Source organism: Eschrichtius robustus, chromosome 1 (genome assembly GCF_028021215.1).
Source record: "Eschrichtius robustus isolate mEscRob2 chromosome 1, mEscRob2.pri, whole genome shotgun sequence".
Lineage (NCBI taxonomy): Eukaryota > Metazoa > Chordata > Mammalia > Artiodactyla > Eschrichtiidae > Eschrichtius > Eschrichtius robustus.
Window position 1 is genome coordinate 131,583,730 of NC_090824.1, and position 13,959 is coordinate 131,597,688.

Here is a 13,959-nt window from a genome sequence, read left to right on the forward strand (position 1 = left end):
TGTGTTCTGTACATGTAAAAATAAATACTCTTCACAGCAGGACCTGGGCTCGGAGGCCTTAAAACCCAATAAAAGAGTCCCGTAGTTTAATGGTCCTTAAATGCTCGACATCTTTTTCACTTAATGTAAAATCCATCTGATCTAATAGCCACGACTGAATTACAGATATATAATTTTTTTCTATTAAATGTTAATCTTCTGACTTGGCACAGCAATGGAAGCTCTAAATTATTAAGAAGGCAATAACCTCTCTAAACTCTTTCCTGAATTCAGAATATTCTGTTGTCTTGAAAAAAAAAATCGCAAACCTGTTTAAAATATAAAATAAAACTTGGGCTCATTAAGTACAATTTGATGCCAAATATCAATTATAAGGGGCATTGCTTTTATCGATGTCTCTTCTATTATTTCACTATATATACATGCATGTGTATGTATGTATGTGTATATACACACACACTTGTAACTGGAGAAGCAACCCTCACAAATCTTGGCTTTTTTTAAATTTACATATGACATTTTTGTAACCTTCTCTTTTTGGTTGAATTCATTCATCATCAGTGTTTGCCCATGCAGGCATAGATAATGAAAATGCCCTCTAATGCATAAGTGATGCCGCATGCTCTATTATGCTAAATACAAGCACTCACACTGCCCAGGGAGTCTTATTGGAATGCCATCTTTGCTGCAGTTTCTTCTTTATCTTTTTCTTTAAATCTCTACATTCATGACTCTCGTGAGCCAAAGGTCCACATATACTGTAAGAAACAGAAGCCACGTTAAGAAGCAGGTTAGTATTTACCTGGAGAGGCTAGTGTAGACAGTCTTGTTTCAAACAGCCAGGACCAAAACACAGGGAAGAATTTAACTTCCAACAACAAAGTCTTAAATCCAGTTTAGTTGGAGACATCACTGAATGAAATGGGACCTGAAATACGTATTTTCCATTTTACATTTTGGGCACGATATATTTTACGGTGCCATTTGCTTTTTTTCTCTTTCTGAAAATTACTCATAATAATTGTTTTTTTCCTCTCTGAAATTTATTCACAACATTTAGCAGCCAGGAATAAGGTCCAGGTTCTTCTTCCCCTGCCAGACATGTGCAACCACATTTTGCATGATTATCACAGGCAATTCTCTTTCAATCCTTATTTTGGCGCCAGAGGTACTGCCATTACTTTGATGCACAGAACTTGTAAGATGAAAAAGGATCACCACAAGGTTGCAGAATCCAGTGATGAGGAAAATAAAGAGGCATCAAGAAGTAGTTTTCTTCCACCATGGTGAAGCACATGTCAAAAGAAGCTTGTAACCACTACTATTTCCCACTTGGCATTAGTGTAAGCAGGCACTGATGTATCTAGTCATCATGGACACCAAAAATTAATTTGAAACTCTTCCCTTTTCTTCTTTGAAACAAGTGGACTGAAAACATGAACCACGTTCTCAGTAGATAAGAAGCTCGTGTATGAGAACAATATTTAGGTCCTTGTTAGAAGAAAACTGGTAACGCTGGGGGGAAAAAAGTGCTCATGTTCTAAAGCTACAAGATTTTTAAAGCAGCAATTATCCAATGCATTTAGAATAACAGAAAAATTTAAACTGTATAATGTTGGTTAGGGTCAAGAGGAAAGGTTTAAATAAAAAACAAGCTATAAGAAAGATTAAGCTAAATTCACCCGGAATTTTAGAATAGCACAGGTGTAGCTAGTGACTAGAGTCACTGTATTATTAAATTTTAAGATGTTCATTGCATTAATATTTGATTTTATTTTAATAGTTCTTTATAACACTGACCCTCTATCAAAAGGAATGAGATTTTCTGATGAAGCGGGAGTGATAAGAAAAAAAAACAAGCAACGAATAGTAATAAAGCTTTCAACAAAGGACTGCGCTCCAAAAGGAATTCAGTGATTCTTTCAGACAGCACTCACATCTTAGACAACTGATTTTCCTCTTGGCCTAAGTTCAGACTTCATAGTCTTCCTGAATACAGAATAGCAAAGAGACCAGCATCATCCACTGTGCATGTTCCATTTGTCAACTATCTAAGAAGCTTTCGCCTTCAGTGTTGTACATGCAAGCTCTGCCTTTGACCCAAAGGTGAGTGAATGAGAAAATGGGATTAATTCGAGGTTACCTGATATTGTATTCTACATAGCTAACTGAAAATGGGTGTCATCATCTATACTTTGCATTCCATCATTCTCTCCCCCAAATTCTCCAAAAACAGCAAATGGACTGGTTCACCGTGTAAATCTCTTACAAGATGTTCAAAACAATATTTCACAGAAAACATTTTATTGATGGTTGAAGACAAAATAAAACATATATAAACCCATATAGGGGTTCCCTTCCCACCCCTAATAAGGAAAATATAACACTGAAATGTAAGTATTCAGTTAAGAACTTCTCTACTCTAGAGCTTCGATAGGTGACCTAAAACTCATGACATAGAACTCATGCTGAAGGACAACATTAAATATAAAAATTAAAGAATCCAAATATTGCTTATTGTATATAGCCACCTAAAGAATTCAAAATAAATCCGTTTCTGACTTTTCACTTTTGTTTCTATACTGAAGAAACACAATGGCTTATTCTTTGGTGGAATAAGTTATTGATATTTTGATGGTCCTTTGTCCTTGTTATTACACAAAAATGGGATCAAAAATCTGGTTCAGGATGCTCAAAGATTATTGCTAAGGCACATTTTGCAATTTAAAGAGCTTGGCTGCAATGATTCATTTGTTTAGTTTATTTGCTAACAGTCAAATTAGTCATTTTCAATCTGAATTGTAAATAAAATATTAATAAAATAACAAAACATATAAACTTTCCTTAATGAGATGTAGTTAATAAAAATGGTTGGTTATAATATTTACTATAAACATGTCCAATTTCATTATTTTCTTGCTATCTATATTCTTACAGTTTACAATGTTATTGCACTTTTGTCTAAAACCTTAAAGATCTGTCTTCTAAAATCAATTTTCTAAGGCTGATTTTGCAAAAAAACTGCATTTCACATTATTAATCTCATTAGTGCAATTTTCCTGTAAATAAGTACAAAACATTTGGAGGATGCATATATAATGAGTGCTTTGTTACTACAGTAGCAAATGTCAGAGTAATTAGTAAAAAAAGTCTAACATTTTTGACACTTTGAAAAACCTAGTATACCATTTATCATAGTTCTCTTCATACTGTAAAAAGAAAAGTCACTACAAGTGAAAATTAAGATACCGTTGCGGAGATTATGAGGAAATTTTATTATAAATTCCTGATATATTCCACCCTTGCCTGTTCTTAGCCTAAATGTAATTTAGCACTGCAAACCATTTGTGAAAAGAAATTTATTTTAAAAGGCATAAAACTTACTAGTGTAAAAAGAAAAAAACTCTGTACCTCCAAAAGAAGTCAAAAGCACTCATTAAGTTACTTCAATAAAAATGGAACTTGGCCAGCCAAGTTACCATGCATTCCTTGAAACTGCATTAGGGCTCATGGCTTGACTGAACATCTGAAAGATCTCTTGATCCACTTAAAAGTGGCTACCAACCCAATTAATTTCTCTGGAAGAAAACTTTAATAATTATTTCAGCCTAATCCCTCTTCAAATGGACCCACTCAGATGACTCATGTTTTATTGAGTACTCAATCAATTAAAAATAAGTAGCCAATCCAAGGCAAAGTGTTATGTTGTTTGTCTAATTGTAAAATTAACATATAAAGAATATAAGATTTGAACTGATATTGAAAAACTCAGTAACATATTTGTCTAATTTAAAAACCTACTGATGGATCAAAATATACTTTATTTTAATTATACTAGCACAGTGAGGCCCAGAAAGGCCACGGAGTTGCACACAGAATGCTCAGCACCAGCAGGGAAAGCCACCATCGGCTGGTGGGTGCTGATGCTAGCACACAAGCCCTTGCCGCATCTGTATGATCTGGAGTAAGGCCGCCTGCACATCTTCATCCATGTGACCCTTGGGAGAAAGAAGAAAGGGGAGAAATATTTTATGTCATCTTCATTTACACACAAATTCTAAAGACAAGGGCTTTATAATAGGACCTCGTTGGTTGTGATTCACCAAATGCTAAATCCTCACCATCGTGGTGATATTCTAAAGGTTTTATTGGAAAACAGAGTAGAGCTCTATCATGGAAATAAAGAAAATCAATTTAAAAGTAGTGCACACCAGTTGCTCTTAACATCTATTATCAGAGAAGAGATGGACAAACCTCTTTCTTTTTTTTACATAATGGCTCAGATGATAGGGGTAGTGTAAGTTACAGATGAGCAAAGTAAACTACAAGGAAATTTTTTTTGCTTCTGCTGAGTTTTTTTTTTAAATTAGAAAAGTAACTAATGAAAAATCCCCATATTTATATTTTTTACGTAAATAAGATCATATATATTGTTTTGCAACTTGCCTTTTCACCTAGTTATTGCCTTAATTATTTTATTGATTGATTGGCCACACCGCGCAGCTTGTGGGATCCTAGTTCCCCAACCAGGGATCGAACCCAGGTCCACGGCAGTGAAAGCCCGAGTCTTAACCACTGGACCGCCAGGGAATTCCCTGCCTTAATTATTTTAAATTATTGTGTAATATTCCACTGTATGGATGTATCATAATTTCTTTATTCATTCTCCCAATGATGGGCACTTATGGGGTTTCCAATCTTTATGGGCAGATTCCTAGGGAAGAAGTTGCTAGGTCAAAAAAGCAGGCTCAATTTTTAAATTTTGCTAAGTACTACAAATATCCCTCTATAGAGATAATAACAATTTACACTCCCACCAGCAGGGTATAAATGCCCATTTCCCACAATGCCCTGGCCAATGCTACAGACTATCATCTTGTTTAAAATCTGCCCATCCCAGAATTGAAAAATGGTACCTCCTTGTTTATTTGCATTTCCCCCTTTACTGGTTAGGTTGAGACCTTTTGACGTGAATGTTATCCGCTTAAATTTAGAAAGAGACGCTTTAAAGTTAAAAAGACGGCAAGAGGTTGATTAAATGCAAGTCAGTATGGTGGGCTTAAAACACCCCCCCTTCCCTTTTTCTTTGCTTGAGCACTTGAATGAGTTTCAGCATAACACTTCCTATTAATATAAAAAGTTTTGCTTCCAAAATCTGTTTCTATAACAGCAGGATGCTTAAATTCCAAACATTAGCCATAGTTGACTAAACTGAATTTCTTAGTTAACTTTATGACGCCAGAAGGCAAGACTATTTCAGATGCCAATTGCTTTTGTTATGTTTCATTAGGAGTCAGCGGAAAATAATTTTGAATTTCAGAAGCATACGTGAAAAAAAGTTGAAAGGCTTGTCAGTTTGCGGTCTTTCATCAAGAGTATGCTGTTCCCCCCTTGGCCAGTTATCAGAGCCAAGCGAGTTCCTCACCCTCACTAACACAGATCTTCTACACTTTTCTACTGTTTTCCCTCCAAAGAACTCCCCATTCTGCTGCCCATCAATAGTCTCGAGTAATTGCAATAATAATATACTTTCAAACCCCAGCTTATCGTCTATCTACTAAAAAGAAAGTAGCCAAAGATGCTTTATCATATCATTCATTCTTTTACATTGGTTTCCCCCTCATCTCCTATAGAAAAGGCAGGCTTTTTTATTTCAAGAATTTGATATTGCACAATCTTTTCCTTTTTATTATTTAACCTAGTTTTTTCTTTTTTTTTTTAATGATCTTCTCTGAAGCTTTCTCTCAACACCTTTTTTTTTTCAGTGTGGACACTTCAAATCCTAAACAATTTCTATTACATCTCACCTGCCATTCTAACATTGTCTCGATTGTCTTCCCCCCAGAATCTGAGAATTGTGGAGATGCTGATCACAGGGTTTCTACAGAGCACTAAGTATAAAATCCTTCATATGTTAAACATGTTTCTTAGTGTGATTTTTTTTTTAATAGCTTTCTCATTACACCCCCCAACGAAGGCAATTCGTAGTCTTCTGCTTCACTGAGATTAAGGCGCAACAAATATTATTGATGTTCTAACAGAACCACTTTTTTCTTAAGTTATTAAAATTCTGTGCACATTTTACTTGTCATTTTTGCACTTTTTTGGTATTCTCTACCTTTCAAAGAAACACTCCTGAGCTACCAAGAAACAATGAAGTCCTTCCCACTCTCCTCTTTTAGCTAACAGACGTGTGGATGTCAAGGCATTATCTCCAGCTAGCAATACCATTAACGTGTGCTGCCATCACATGTTGCCAAACTGTCTATAAAATGAATGACAAGCAGATGGAGACAACACTAAATTTAAGATGTTGTGTTGCCATACAGCTTTGTAAATTTCTCTGGGAGATAATGCAAGCCATGATTAAAAGAAACAATTCTAAAATAAGTATACGGGGGTTCAACTACTTTAAACATCAATGACTTTCACATAAATTTACTGGAAAATAAAAAATTATTTTCTCTGAAACAATATCCTAGCCAAAGGAGTAGTTCTTCTTTACCTGTGCAGCACTAAGAAGGTGTGTCCGATAAATTGCAATTACTTCTTGGTGCTGTCTGTCAGCATCCTACAAGTGCGGAAAGATGGACAGATCAGAATATCAGCATTCACGTTTTCAAACACATGGAGGCTTGTGACGATGCGGTCCTCAGGCTGGATGCTTCGACACGGTAGTGTTATTAAAGTGCTCCTGCTACTTCTTATAACAAACCACCTTGGACCCACCAGATGCAAAATTCCAGTGCATAACAATAGTATACACTTTGTTAAAGAATGTGTGGGAACATTCACAGTGAAAGCAATGCACTTACCCTAGGTAACATGAAATTATTGCCTGAGTTCATATCGAATGCCATGAAATCACCCAGACACTTATCAACTTATGCTTTGGATTATTGCAAAAACTTCCCACCTCAGCCCCTGTCTCTAGACTTTATTCCTTTTCATGCTTCCAAGACTGAGGTAGCTCTTTTCTCGCATCACTTTTGACTCAAAAACCTTGGGTGACACCTCATTAGATATAAGAGAGAAATCAAACTCATCAGCTTGATTCTCAACAGTCTCCACAACTTGACCTCAAATACAGCTCCCATGCCTAGCCAGGCTGAGCAGCCTTTTACTACCCCTGGGGCATGCATGCCACTTGATTCCACCTCCATGCCTTCCTTCACACTGTTTCCCTTGCCAGGGAGAGTCTCTATTTTCCTTCCACCTACCTGAACACCATCTAACTACAAGTTCCGGCCAGGTACTCCCTTCCTCTTTGGAACCAGCTCCCACCACATCAGTCGTCTTTCCTTCCTGGGAATTCATATCACTTAGAATCTGGGACCATATTCTTAGTTCTATATTTGATATTTTTTGTCTCGTTATTTTACTTTTCATGGATCTCTATCTTGCCTAACTACCCAGAACTCCTTGGGGACAGGAACTGTACCCTATCCCTGACAGTACTTAGCAGAGTGCCATGAACATAATAAACATATTTCTGAATACTGAAGAGACTACCATATCCTTTCGATAAGATCCAAATCAGTAATATGTCATCATTAATCTGTAGGCCAACGGTGTCATAAAATGAACACTTTAAAAAATAACTTTCTTCTATTCAAAAACAACTCAGGACAAATTCCTATAGAATAGGAAAATATTACCCAACAATTTACGTTTGATTGGGCTATGTTTTAATTTGCCCCATAGCTCATCCAATTAAAAAAGCAAACAAACAAACAATCAGTTCATATTATCCTATTTTTATGGATAAGGAAGCCAAGGGTTAAGGGGAATGTTCCATGTCACTCTCTTTTAAGTGGCAGGGCTTAGAACTGAGATCCCAACTTCAGCTTCTTAATCCAGATGCTTTCTTTTAATATATAAAGGAGATACATATCCATATAGGTATCTATATGAATACATATACACGGATGTTTTCTTTTAATATGTAAGGATATAATGTATAAAACCATAGGGATGCCTACCTTCATTCATAAGGATAAAAGACTATTAAAAGAACTTCCTTCAGTTTAGTGGACCAATATTTTAGAGAGTATGCTACAGTTGGAAAGCTATCAGATTTGGAGTCAGCAAGTCCCAGGATTAAATCCTAGCTGTATGACCCCAGGCATATTTTCATCTTTGTTTCCTTAAGAATTAAATAGGGGGGATAAAACCTTGTAGGATTGTGAAGAAGATCAAGTTTAAAGATCAAGTATGTAAAATGTTTAGTGTAGTGCCTGGTATACAGTAAGCACACAAAAAATGGTATTATATCATTAGTATAAGTAACTTTTAGCAAAAATGATTACATGCTTGGATCTGAACATAGCCAAAGATCAATCTGGTTTCTAAATGAGATTTTACAAACAAACAAACGAGACCCTGAGCAGATCAGCACGAAGTCCTGCAGGCCCCGGTTACTCACCACCAGCTGCTGCTGCAGGGACTTGACCTGGTGCTGCAGACTGCCAATCAGCTGACTCTGCCTCTTACTGGGACTCCCGCTTGTGAAGGTGAGCTGGGAAAGGCCACTGAGTGCTTGTTTTAGTCTTTCCACATCACTGAGCAGTTCAGTTATCTTATAAAAAAACGAGTTGTGGGAGAAACATGTATTAGTCACTTATTCACTTACAATGAACATCTTTACACAGAACTCATTCCTTGAGACACAAAATTTATCTTTATATACCAGAAAGTTGAGGAATGAACGCTGTCAAGATTGTTATCAACAGTATGTGCAATATATAATTTCCTCTCAGTAAGGGGAAAACCTTTCATAGTTAAGACAATTAAATGAAATCATAAATACTTGTTTGGTATGTAGTATATGCTTAATAAATAGTGACAATTGTAAGTAGGTATTAATAACTTGCTATTATAATTATACATTATATTCATAACTGACTTCCAAACAAGCTGAGAGCACTAAAGTTCTGGGTCATATGAGCAGACATGTCAGAAAGTCAGTACTTGTACCTGTCCACTGAGGAGGGCTGGGGCTGTGTCTGCTTTCACTTGTCACTATATCCCCAGCATTAAGCATAGTACCCTGCAGGTAGAAGGCATTTAATAATTATTTGTTGAATGGGTAAAACTGAACTCAATCTCCCTGACTTCTCATCTTCATAGTACATACTTTATTCAATTACCAGTTTTGAAAATATTATTGAGCACCTATTCTGTAAATTGTACCATGAGAATGAACGATAAAGATGGAAACGTAAGTTATGAACCTGCTCTCAAAAACTAGTTGGAAAGACTAACCACATCATTCTTTTTTTTTTTTTTTTTAATATTTATTTATTTGGCAGTGCCGGGTCTTAGTTGTGGCACACGGGTGGGATCTTTAGTTGTGGCATGTGGGATCTAGTTCCCTGACCAGGGATCGAACCCGGGCCCCCTGCATTGGGAGCAAGGAGTCTTAACCACTGGACCACCAGGGAAGTCCCAACCACATCATTCTGACACGGTAATATATTTGATGTAAATGGATGGCAAAACCAAAATACAACATGCATTTTGGAAGAGGAACAGTTTACTGTCGGCTAGGTTGGCCAATGAAGGCTTTAGGAAGGAGGGTTAAGTGATGAAGTGGGCATTAAGGAATGTAGAGGATTTAGGAAGGTAGAAAGGAGGGGCAAGATATTCTGTCTGCAGGAAGATACGGGGAAAGAATGTACAATGAGTTGGAGGGCTCAATTTACTGGTATGGGTGAGTGCCAAGATCAAGTCTGGGGGGCTCTGCAGCATCCTTAGCTTCTCATAGCCCAGAAACATAGCATTTTTTCCTCCTCTCCCTCACCATTCTTTAGGTACCTTAAAACCCACTGGGTTTTGACCATTCATTTTTGAGGCAAGTGAGTTTCCCCATCTTACCTCAATTCTTGGCTGTACCAGCTGAGGAAACAAAAGGAAAACTGCTTTTGATTTTTGTTTGTGTGACTTTACCTTTTTCTCAACTCCAATCTTTTTTTTTTGCATACTCGTAGTCAAACTAAAAAGGTGGCACTTAATGGTCACTTTGTTAATGCTTTTGTAAACCTGTCTTGTGGAGTGCTACAGTAAAGAGTCCTATTCTACTCTGGCAGTTCTGCTCTGGGGTTTCCAATACCAAGCCATGCTTACCTAAAGTATTATTATTACCTTATTATCTTTAGCTTCGATTTGTTTGGCGGATTCCTGTATTCTTCTCTGTAACTCTGTGATTGTTGTTAAGGACTTATCGCATCGTTCCTGCTGATCCTTGATTTCTTGCTCAATGCTGAAATGGAGCAATGCCTTGTCATCTTTTGCAGACAGTTCCTTCTTTTTGGCATGCAAAACCTCCTCACATACTTCCTCATACTTCATATTCAGATTGGCCAATTTTTCATTTAGGTTGGAAATCTGTGTCTCCAAATCACTTTTCGTTGCTTTATATTTAGACAGATCAACCACCTCCCTAGTCGCTAATTTTTTTAATGCTTGTTTAGTATTCTGAATCTCAGACTGGAGCTTGGAGACCTCTTTGGTTTTGTTTTGGCTTTCTTCTTCCTTTTCTCTCAAGCTAGCTTTTATGATTCCAACTTCTTTCTCAAATGCTTCCTTAATCTGCAAATGCTCTGCGAGGGGCACAGAGGCGTTCTTTTGATTCTCCAGCATCTGCCGCAGTTGGGTCACTGTCTGCTGCTCTTTCTCATAACACCTTTGCTTAGTCTTCAGTTCTTCCTTAAGCGTCTCAATTGTGCCATTAAGAGATTTTTTCAGGGCCTCAACCTGTTCCAGTGGAACATGCTGTTTCTGCAGAAGAGTTTGTGCTGCAAGGATCTCAGAAATCTGTTTGGCATTCTCCTCCACCAGCTTCTCTTTCTCGTTCTTTACCTCTGTGTATTTCTGCAGCAGGTCTTTTAACTGTCTGTTCAGCTCTTCTGTTTTTCTGCTTAATGCTCTTTCCATTTCATGAAAATTCTCAACAAGAAGATTTTTATCCTTTAGATCCTTCTGAAGAGTGAGGATCTCCTTCTTTAACTTGTCATTTTCTTGCTTGCACTTCTTGGCCTCTTCTTCGCTGATGTGATGCTTTTGTGTCTGCTCGGATAACTGTTCTTTTAGTTCTTTCTCGGTAGCTTTAAATTTTCTCTCACACTCTTCAAAGCTGATAATTGGAGCATATTTTAGCTTGATGCATTCTTGTATTGTGTCAAGTTCCCTTTTCTGGGCCTCGATCTCGGCATGCAGTGTTACAATCTCCTCCTGGCCTTTTTTGTAGTTAGCCAATATTTCGGCACTGTTGTCCTGGACCTTCTTCATGCTCTTCCTTACAGCACTCATCTTTTCCTCATGCTCTCTTAGGCTTATGTACTCAGCTTTTATTTGGTTCTGAGTGTTCTCCAGGTTTCTTTTTAATATTTCATTCTCATCTTTTATTTTCACAAATTCTCGATTTATATCTTCACACTTCTTCTTCATGTCTACTAATTCTCTGCTGGTTTTATCCAATGTGCTACTCAAAGCAGTTTTAATCTCTTCGTGGGTTTTCACTGGCACATACTGATTACTCATTATCTTTTTCAAGTCAGTGTTTTCAGACGTGAGCGAATATATTTTGTCTTGGTCGTCACCACATTTTTTATTAAGTTCAGACAGCTGCTTCTTAAGTTCAATGATATTGGATTTCAGAGCCATTATCTCTTTTTCGTGTTTCTCTGGAGGTATGAACACAGTTTCCAGGCGGCTAACGTTCTTACTTAAACTGGCATTTTCCATCAGCAATTTCTCCATTTCCAACTTCTTTTCTGTATATTTGTGTGTCACATCTGAAAGCTTTTTATTCAGATCATCAACAATTACATCACGTGACTTTTTCATTTCTTCACTTACTTTTAAAGGGACGTAATGATTTTTCATTTCAGTTGTTAAGTTATGTACTTGTTGGTTGAGGAGATTATTATCCAGATAGACCTTTTCGATTTCCTTTTGTAAGGTCTGATTTTTCGATGTTAACTCACTGATTCTCTTCCCAAGTTCTCCTGACTTTTGCTCTAATCTGCTCTTGAGCTGCGCATGTTCTTCTGGTTTGACGTGCTGAGCCAGTTTGGCCTTCAAATTCTCAAGTTCTCTCTTTAACGGTCTAATTTCGCTAAGTGATCTTTCGTATTCTCTTTCCATCTCTATTAATTTTTTTGCCTTCTCGTTTACTTCATTTGACAACAAGCTCTTCATGTTTTCAAATTTCTCTGCCGGAATGGAAAGGGTCAGCTTGGATGACAAGTCCTTTAACTGGCCTTCCATCTCGGTGACCTTTCTCCCTCTCTTCTCTCGCTCCAGTTCACACATGCTCAATTCCTTCTGCAGTCGCTTATTCTCTTCCATTAGCTTGCCTTCATCCCTCTTAAACTCTTCGACTAACATCTCATTTTGTTTGATTTGGTTTCTTAATTTCCCCACTTCTGCAGACGCACCTTCATATTTCACTTTCATGTCTTTCAACTGATCCTTCAGTTCCTCTGTCAGTCTGTGGTTCCCAGTAGCTGCGTCGCTTGTTAGGTGCTCTTTCAGGGCAAGAAAATGTGTCTGCATTTGTTTCACTTTACCTTCTGACTCATACATTCTCTTCTGAACATCTTTCAAGGCGTCTTCTAGTTGCTTTATCTGCTCATCTGAATCCTCTTTGACCCTTTCACATTCCAATGCTAAGGCTTTGCACTCTGCCACCTTGTGAGCCAGTTCATTTTGGAGCTTGAGTCTGTCTTGTTTTGCAGAATCACAGAAAGTTCTCATTGCTTCTAATTCTTTCTTTAAAGTTTCATTTTCTGAATATGAGGTTTGATTAGGTAAGGCCAGCTCCAGTGGTCTTAACATAGATCTGCTCTGCATATGGGCTGGCATACCTGTGGAAGTACACTGCAAAAATAATAAAAAATAAATTATCAATTCCAAAAGCCTAAAGAAGACACTTACTTATTTACCAAACTTATTTACCAAACTTACCATTGGTAATACCTACCCAAACATGAATATCAACTTTATCAACATACATTTACTATTTCTATGTTTTATGGCACATAATGTACTTAGAACTTCAAATTCTGAAGAAAGTCATCAGAACCCTTGAGTAAAAACAAGGCTTTCACAATTTTAAATCTGCAAATAATTCCACAGAATATTATTTTCTAATAACATATATTGACTTCTAAGTTCCCTCAATGTTAACTCCAGTGTAATGTTGTTTAAATTATAAAAATACTACCAAAATAAACCTAGCTAGTATAAGAATTGTCAAGAAAATGATGTCAAGCAACTCACAAAATAGAAACACGTTTTCTTCTCTCAAAAAGAAAGATAAATTAGAACTTAGCATACGATCTTACTACAAAATTGGATTGACATCTTGTTTCCTCTATTAAATGCTAACAAAAAGAAGTACAATTTAAGTTCTCATTGAAATATTTCAGAAGTATCAGAACATAATAACCATGAAAGATTAACTATTTCTATTTTTCCCCATCCACCCTATTACAATAAGGGCTCTTTTAAAGTCATGTGCTATGAGTAAAAAAGCCATGTGCTGTGAGTACAACCCACTATTTTATATGGCAGGTTTTACTGTTGTTCATTTCGATCCACACTGCCTTCCCATGGATGAAGAAGAAAGTTAACAAGGAATAATTTCTCAGCCTCAGTCTACTTCTAATTATCTTTCAACTTACCAATTATCTTTAGACTAAGACTACTATCACCTACCAACAAACTACTTACACAGCTTCACAATTTCCATACTTATTTTATTACAATCAAATATTTATCTGATGTTCTTAAAAAAATATTATTCAGTTGATTGACAACCAGTCTCTCAACTTAGAATCTTAGAAGTTTCCAGCTTAGAGTGATCTTAGACATCATATAGGCTAATTCACTCTTCTACAGAAGAAAGTATGTAAAAAAACCTTTAAAAGCCCAAATATTTATCAGTTCTGCAGT

General features: G+C 36.7%; 1 protein-coding gene across 3 annotated transcripts in view; it reads right to left on the bottom strand.

Annotated features, from left to right (window-relative positions):
• Positions 1–2,287: 2,287 nt before the first annotated feature.
• Positions 2,288–13,959, bottom strand: part of UACA (uveal autoantigen with coiled-coil domains and ankyrin repeats) — an 85,767-nt gene continuing 74,095 nt past the window's right edge. For all 3 annotated transcript variants that reach the window (XM_068554771.1, XM_068554781.1, XM_068554789.1), the window contains 4 exons: positions 10,144–12,882; positions 8,426–8,578; positions 6,506–6,571; positions 2,288–3,998 (listed from right to left, as the gene is read on the bottom strand). In XM_068554771.1, coding sequence (XP_068410872.1) covers positions 3,927–3,998; positions 6,506–6,571; positions 8,426–8,578; positions 10,144–12,882 — 3,030 coding nt within the window. In that variant the 3' untranslated portion in view covers positions 2,288–3,926. The remainder of the gene's footprint in view (positions 3,999–6,505; positions 6,572–8,425; positions 8,579–10,143; positions 12,883–13,959) is intronic.